Source organism: Apium graveolens, unplaced genomic scaffold (assembly GCF_009905375.1).
Source record: "Apium graveolens cultivar Ventura unplaced genomic scaffold, ASM990537v1 ctg1815, whole genome shotgun sequence".
Classification (NCBI taxonomy): Eukaryota; Viridiplantae; Streptophyta; class Magnoliopsida; order Apiales; family Apiaceae; genus Apium; species Apium graveolens.
In genome coordinates, this window is record NW_027417407.1 from 102,921 (window position 1) to 111,590 (window position 8,670).

At 35.2% G+C, this 8,670-nt stretch overlaps 2 protein-coding genes across 2 annotated transcripts; both read left to right on the forward strand.

Annotated features, from left to right (window-relative positions):
- Positions 1-769: 769 nt before the first annotated feature.
- On the forward strand, positions 770-1,570 carry LOC141700146 (uncharacterized protein At4g02000-like). Its single transcript, XM_074503954.1, has one exon. It carries the CDS (start codon positions 770-772, stop codon positions 1,568-1,570), a length of 801 nt encoding a protein of 266 aa, XP_074360055.1.
- Positions 1,571-5,300: 3,730 nt separating this feature from the next.
- Positions 5,301-6,083, forward strand: LOC141700147 (uncharacterized). Its single transcript, XM_074503955.1, has 3 exons — positions 5,301-5,393; positions 5,484-5,719; positions 5,816-6,083. Exons 1-3 carry the CDS (start codon positions 5,301-5,303, stop codon positions 6,081-6,083), a joined length of 597 nt encoding a protein of 198 aa, XP_074360056.1.
- Positions 6,084-8,670: the final 2,587 nt, after the last annotated feature.

Consider the following 8,670-nt stretch of genomic DNA (forward strand, 5'->3'; position numbering starts at 1 on the left):
GTTGCGCTTTAAGAAAAAATGTTGATTTAAAAAATGTTGGTGAAATAATAAGATTATTTTTTGATAATATTTTTGATATGCATTTGTTTTGATGTAAAAAAATTATAATAATATTTTGGATGAGATTTGATGATCAAATAAGCAATTGCTTCCCGCAAAAATCGAAAAAACAGTTTTTTTTCAAAAATAAGGGGTGACATACTTTCTCTAACAACAGTTTTTTGATCAAAAAAATTGCAACTATTTTTCTTTGAAATAACTGTTATAATTGTCTGCAACACCAATACCAAACAAAACCTAAATACATTTTTTTTATCTTTAAAAATTAAATCGACTTTGTTATATTTCATTGCATCAAAGTATAATTTACACGGGAAATAATAAATATCCAAATAATTTTTCAATTTTTTAAAAATAATATGAAATCGATCACATATTATTATTTTTTTATATGTAATACCACGTCATTTGCATCATTTGTGAAAAGTTTGAAAAGTACACGCTCATTGTATTCATAAGTCATATCACATCATACACATCAACAATTTGCAAAAATAGGCACAAACAAAGACAAGACCAATAAATGAATTCAAATAACTAGAATAGGCAAGTTTTACATTTTTTTCAATTTTAAGAAAAATAAGAGAAATTAAATGACAGTTTCATTTCTTCTGTTTATATGACAGCTTTCGTCAAATCATTGTTCTATTAATCTCTATAATCCAATCATTAACAGTATTAGCCAATATTATAATTCTGTTTGAACAACATGGCACGTATTGATGAACCCCTAGAGGAGATGTATGCGAATTTGGTCATCGAGGATGAGGAGATGGACGAAATAGTGATTGCAAATAATACGATAACTGAACAAAAAACAACGTTTATGTTGATGGGAAAATTTTTGACGGAGAAAACTATAAACTTTCAAGCTATGAAGAATCTAATGGAGTCATTATGGCGGCCACGAGAAGGAATGGAAGTCTACAGTACGGGGGATTTGAAGTATTTGTTTGTATTTTACCACAAGATGGATGTGCAAAATGTAATGGAAGGTGGCCCATGGTCGTTTGAGCAGGCGATGCTTGTGCTTCATCAAGTGGAGATGGGGGATGATCCAGCTACAGTTAAGTTACAGAATATGGAAATGTGGGTGCAAATATATGATTTACCTAGGGGTTATGTTTCAGAAAGTATTTTGGAAAGTGTTCGTGCGTCTTTGGGAACGTATATTAAATCAGGGCCAGGAACGTTTGATGGAGGGTGGACACCATATGTACGTATTCGAGTTGCACTGAATGTTGATAAACCATTAAAGAGAAGTACGAAGATAAAGAGAGAAGGAAATAGTTGGAGTTGGATTAATTTTAAGTATGAAAAATTGGGTACGTTTTGTTTCGTATGTGGCATTATTGGCCATTCTGATAGAGATTGTATTGTGGTTTACGTGAATCTTGAGAAAGTGGTAGAGAAAATGTATGGAGTATGGCAACGTGCATCTTCAAAAAGAGGACAACGTAATCCTGGATCGAAATGGCTTCGAAATAGTGGTGTAAGGAAGGAGGATTGAGGTGCAAAGCAATAGCAAGGTGACTCATCGGGAAATCATGGTGGCAACCCGGGTGATGCGAGATTCATGGAGGTAGATGGTAAGATTTGCGAGATTGGTGGAGATGCTGGTGGAATTCTGGTTAGGCAGCGGGATTTGAGGGAACAGAAAACAGGAAAGAGTTTGAATTTGAATGACAAATAAACAAATGAGGATATGAGAGAGGAGTATAACGAGTTTCCTTCCGATAATGTAGTGATGGATATGAAAAGAAAGCGGGTTGACAATACGGAGAGTGAGGCTAAAGATGAGCTGTATAATATGCAGATAAGTGGAAATGAACAGAATGTTGGGCCAAAAAACTTGATACCCGCCAAAGATTATGAGTATCCTTTCGTGGAACTGTCGTGGGCTGGCCAACCCACGGATAGTCAGACTTCTGTTGGATATTGATCAACAGTATAGGCCCAGTCTCAATTTCTTGAGTGAGACTCTAGTTAAACATGATACGGTGCAAAAGGTTACTAAACAATCAGGATTTGCTGGATGTTATGCAATTGATGTTCAAGTTCATTCAGGAGGGATTGCTTTGTTATGGAGGAACGATGTAGCAGTTCATATTACAAATAGTTGTAGGAATTTTATAGATTTTGAAGTAAGTAATGAGCAGCTAGGGAGATGGCGATATACTAGATACTATGGTTTTCCAGAGAGGGCGAGAAGAATGGAGGCTTGGAATATGCTTAGGGAATTATCTATAGCTTCAGAATTACCGTGGTGTATCCTGGGCGACTTTAATGATATTGTTTCGTTGGAAGAAAAGAGGGGAGGAAAACAGCAACCAAGAAGGTTAATGGAAGGCTTTTGGGATGCGATAATGGATTCTGGGTTGCATGATTTGGGTTTTACTGGAGATATATTTACTTGGGAGAGATCTAGAGGGACGGATAAATGGGTTCAGGAGATATTGGATCGTGGGATGGCAACACAACAATGGGGGGATATGTTCTCGTTAGCAGATGTTACAGTCTTAGAGGTAACAACTTCTGACCACCTACCGTTAATGTTGCAGTTGCATAGAAAAATATTTGAAAAAAGACGACGCAAATTTAAATTTGAAAATATATGGATTGGAGAGAGAGAATGTAGAAATATAGTGTATGAGTGCTGGAGGCAGGATGGTGAACGAGATTTGATGGAGAAAATTATGAGTTACTCGTTGAAACTGGAGGAATGGGGCGGGGGCTTGATTCGTGAGATGAAGGTTCAGATAGGCAAGTATAGAAAAGAAATACAGCGTTACGATCTAGGAAAGATACATTTGGAATCCAAAAGTATGATGCAGCACGGTGGCAGTTCATGAGATTGTTAGAGAAGCAAGAAATTTTTTGGCGTCAAAGAGCCAAACAGTTTTGGTTAAGGGAAGGTAATATAAATGGTAGTTTTTTCCATAAGTATGCAACCACTCGAAAAGAGCATAACAAAATCAAGAAACTGAAGGATAAACATGGGGAGTGGAAAGAATAGAACGCTGAAATTCAAGAGGTTATTACTGAGTATTTTACAGAGTTATTCAGTAGTGTTAAAGATAGCATGAGATTATCTCCAAGGATTAAATTCCCGGTAATCTCAGATATACAAAAGGAGATACTGGTTAGACCTGTCGCAGATGAAGAGGTTAAAGCGGCTGGTTTTGCTATGCATTCAGATAAATCACCTGGTACTGATGTCTTAAATCCGGGTTTTTATTAGACTTATTGGGAGATAGTAGGCCAGGATGTTATTAAGTTCTGCAGGGAATTTTTTCAGAATGGAGAGCTACAGAGTGGTTTAAACCGTACAATGGTGTGTCTAATTCCTAAGGTAAAACATCCAAAAAAGGTGGCTGATCTGAGACCAATCTCATTGTGTAATGTGCTGATGAGAATCCTCTTTAAAGTAATGGCGAATAGGTTAACACCAACTCTAAATGTAATTATTTCTGAGAAGCAGAGTGCATTTATTGAGGGACGACTCTTAACTCATAATGTGTTGATAGCTTACGAGGTGAACCACTACATCCGGAGGAAAACATAAGGTAAATTGGGTGTTGCTGGGTTGAATGTGGACATTTTTAAAGCGTATGATAGATCGGAATGGTCTTTTATTGAAGAGATGCTTCAGCGTTTTGAATTTCCTACATTGTGGGTTGACAGAGTAATGAATTGTGTGAAATCGGTCTCGTATAGTTTTCTAAGGGATGGTGATGTGTTTGGTGAAATAATTCCCCAAAGAGGAGTACGGCAGGGAGATCCGATATCGCCATTTATGTATATCATTTGTGCAGAAGGGTTGAGTGGTATGATTAGGGTACATGAGGAATGTGGTTTATTGCACGGACGTAAGATTGCGAACAAAGCACCAAGTATCTCTCATCTTCTATTTGCATATGATTGTTACTTTTTTCTAAAAGCCAAAAAATCGGAAGCTATAACCTTAAAAAGTGCACTGCAGAGGTATGAAGTTCTATCAGGTAAAATTATCAATTATGAGAAATCAGAGGTGGTGTTCAGTCCAAATACAAATGAAGAGGATAGGATGGAGGTTTGTGAAAGTTTAGGGGTAAGACAAGTTCAAAACCTGGAAAGTACCTCGGAATGCCTATGAATGTGGGGAGTAGTAAAACAGAGGTGTTTGGTTTTCTTGTAAATCGAGTGCAACAAAGGTTAAAAGGATGGTATGGAAATGATGTATCTCGAGCTGGGAAGATAACTTTATTGTCTTCAGCAGCTCAAACAATACCAAGTTTTTGGATGAATCTGTTCTTGATCCCAGTAACTATATGTGAAGAGGTTGAATGGAAAATGAATGCATTTCTATGGGGGAGTGGAGGTGGTAGTAAGGGCAAATCCAAGAGTGGCCATACTTTTTGGCCTAAATTTGGACCGAGACAACTCTCTATTCCAACAGTTCGGTCTAAATTTTGGTCCAAATTCATATATCAATATTTTATTCTTTCAACTATTAATATATTGTTATTTTAATGTATTGATATTAATTCACATACATATTAATTCAATTGGACGCCAAACGAATAAGATCACTTTAAGTTCAAACTTAATAAATTTATTAAATTGGAAAAACATTACACTTAAACAAGAAAATGAAGAAAAAATAATATTATATTTATTTAACTAAAAGAAAAATAACAAAGATTAAACTACCCCGAATTAGTATATTGTTCTCACAAATACTCGAGTAGTGCATCTGGAAGAGCAATATGAGCTTCTTTATTTTTTTTATTTTTCAATACCGTCTATCAAAACCGTAGGATGCAAAATCTTATCTTCTGCAAAAAGCTAATCAAATCTTATCATGTTTCACAAGTGACAAAAGCATTGGGACACTAAATCTTATCTTCTGTGTACAAGATAAGAAAATTTTACTTATCTCATATTCACCATTAGATGGATTTCACTACCGTTGGATGAATTACCCTTTTTTTCTATAAATTATTTTATTACCCAACTCATTTCACCATCCTCTTATCTACTTCCATATAATTAAAAAAAACGAGTTCAGGAAATCGTAGTGTATCATACACAGTTGAGCAAGATATGCACTTAAGCCAAATTTGGCTTGACATTTCTCAAAATCCTGTTATAGGAATCAACCAACCTGGAGATCAGTTTTGGTCTTGAGTTGCAACTGCTTTTCACTCGGATCCAAGATTTTAACATCTTAATCGAACCAAGAATCACTACGCAAGCGCATGCAAGCCATCAATGCTGCAATATCCAAACTGAAAGGTTGTGTATGCCAAGTTGAAAACCAACATCCAAGTGGTGTTTTAAACGAATATATCGTAAGTAAACTATTAAATTTGAATTTTAGTACTCATCTATGTTACTTATATTTTATTTCTCATCTAAGTAACTTGTATTTTGCGATGAAGAAAGCTAAATTATTTTTGAAAGATGACCCCAAAATATCAAAAAGGTTCAAATTCGGTCATGTATGGCATATACTTAAAGATTGTGAAAAATTCTTCAGCCCAAACACAACACCACATGTTCAATGTCCAAGTTCAACCGATGATATTCGTCCAAATTTATCTGCATTTGATATTAATTCAACTGACGAGGAAATTGGGGCTACATCGGCATATCCGGTCCAATGGGAGTCAAAAAAGCAAAAGGAAAACTAAAACATGATGAAAGGCATTTCTATTCTAAAATTATCGAAAAAATATGCTCTTGTCGAAGTTAATTAAAAAAAAAGAATCAGATTCGAACGAAACGATCTCGCACGGAATACAAAAGAGGAAAATAAAATTTTGTTGAAAGATTTGAACTCTATATTTGATCCTAACTTACGTGAATTATGTTTCGTACTGAAGCAGACCCAAATTATGGAAAAAAAGGGCTCAACAACAAAGATCAACTTCATCAAGCTCGAGGTTCAGAAGATGAGGGTCAAGGATCACAAAATGATTCATAATTATAATCAATATTATGATTATCTAGGAGGATTCAAGAATCATTGTATTGATTAATCAATGTTAAGTTCAGATTATGCTTTTGCATAAGTTGTTATTTGTAATTGTTTTTTTATCAAGTGTAATCTTTATTTTATTTTTAATGTATTAATAATTTGAATTAAAACAATTCATGGTGTTTAATATATTTTTGTTAAATAACTATTATATATAAGTGAAAATTAAGAAATATAATTAAAAACTACTTAATATATGTATAGAATAACATTCAATCAACAAATTAACAAATATATAAAACATAAAAAGTTAATATTTTATTATTAAAAAGATTTAGGCCGGTGAATAGTGCCGACCTAAACTATTCACTGGCCTAAATTGGAACGGGGCAATAGACTACTGTTGGGTAGATTTAGACCGAAATCGGTCCAAATTTGGGCCGATAGGCCACTGTTGGAGATGGCCTAAGGGCGTGAAGTGGATGTCGTGGAACAAGGTGTGTAGGCCTAAGAAGTTTGGAGGGTTAGGGCTTAAAGAACTGCAGAAATTTAACTTATCTATGTTGGCTAAGCAGGGTTGGCGACTACTCAAGGAAACTAATCCGTTAGCTTCTGCAGTTATGAAAGCGAAGTACTATCCAAAAACAAGTTTGTTAGATGCTACAGCAGGTGCAAATCCAAGTTTTGTTTGGAGAAGTATTATGGAGTCTATGGAGGTGCTTAAGGCAGGGACTAGAAGACGAATTGAAAATGGGAAAGATACAGTTGTTTGGGATGTTCCTTGGCTGCCAGATATGATTAATGATTGTATTACAACACCAAGATATGAGCATCTTCATGAAATTAGTGTGAATAATCTAATGCAGGAAGGTGGTAATCAGTGGGACACAGATATAGTATATGATTTGTTTCAAAGTCGAGATGCAGATTTGATTAAGCAGATTCCACTACCAATTCAAGATAAGAATGATTCTTGGTTCTGGATACTCAATGAAAAAGGGGAATATACAGTTAAAAGTGGCTATCGTTGGTTGCAAGGGGAGTTTGAAGATGTAGATAGATGTTATTGGACTAAACTGCGTGCTTTGAATCTACCAGGAAAGGTGACTAATTTCCTGTGGAGGGTATGTCGATCATGCTTACCTACAGCAAGTGCATTGGTTTTAAAACAGATTAGTATTGATATTATGTGCCCCTGGTGTCATTCTGAAGCTGAAACTGATGGTCATGTGTTGTTCTCGTGTGATTTTGTGAGGACAGTATGGGCTATAGCAGGGATGGGGCAAGTTTTGCAGTGTCCATCCTATGAGTCAGCTGGTATTATAATTCGTAGAGCTTTTGATACTTTCTCAAAAGAGCAGCGTTGTCTTCTAGGGATGGTTTGTTGGAGTTTGTGGAGAAGGCGTAATAAATGGGTTTGGATCAAGGCAAATGGATCTGCTTTTGGAGTTGTTTCTGCAGCAAAACATTTACTCAGTGACTGGAGACAAGCTCAGATGATGAGTAAGGGTGAACAACAGGTGACTGCAGCTCGGCACTGGGAAAACCAAATGCAGGTTGACTCAAGATTAATGTTGATGCAGCGGTTTTCCAGGACGGTAATATAGGTTGTGGTGCTGTTTTTAGAGATGCCCAAGGACAGTTTAGGGCAGCCATGAATAAGAAGGTAGCAGGGAAGTGGAGCCCGAGAGAAGCAGAAGCTATTGGGTTCAAGGAAGCTTTGTCCTGGATAATTAATTTAAGGTCTGAAAACTGTGTGTTTGAAACCGATTCAAAAACTCAGCCATGTAAGGGAGCTTCAGGTGATCCATTTTTTGGGACGATAGTTGATGATTGTACTTAATTATTAAAGCACATAAATCACGTGCTCGTTCAGTTTGGTTTTCGATCTACGAATAGGGTGGCACATGAGTTAACATGAGCCAATTCTATGTCAGATTCTGGAGAGTGGTTTGTCACTCCTCCCAGTTTTATATCTCATGTATTCAGTGGCGGATGTATGTGTGTACATGGTGTCTCAAGTGAGACACCATTATTTTTGGGGAAGATTATTTTTTTTTACAGTTATGGTCCTCCAAGTTCATTATCTCCGTCTTCTTAAATCAATTCTTTTGCTATTTCATTGTACCTGATAACTAAAAGCAAGACATTTTAATAATTTAGAGTAATAGAGACATTATACTTCATATGTTCTTGTTTTAATATCTTTTTACTAAAATTTGATTGAATTAGTAAAAAATTGATTAATTTAACTTAAATTTAGTCAAATTTAATTTAAAAAATTAATTGAACAAAAATAAGTACGATTTTATTAAAAAAAAGAGAAATGAAATGGTTATATCTATACTAATATTAAACAAACACCGCTATCATCGGTAGACTGCCTAGTTACACATCCAGAATGAGTTTTCGAACTCCTGATCTACAGCAAAGTATATAAATATTCAAATATTGCACCAACGCTTAGTTAGCTAATTAATTAACTATCTTTACCTCCACTTCTCATTAATTACTACCTCAAACAAAATTAACTTTTTATTACTAACATCTCTCTTCTCATTAATTATTTAACTCCAGTAATTCTCTTTTCCCTATTTTATATCTTTTTCTTTCTTTAATTATAATAATATATTTACAAATATTTTTAA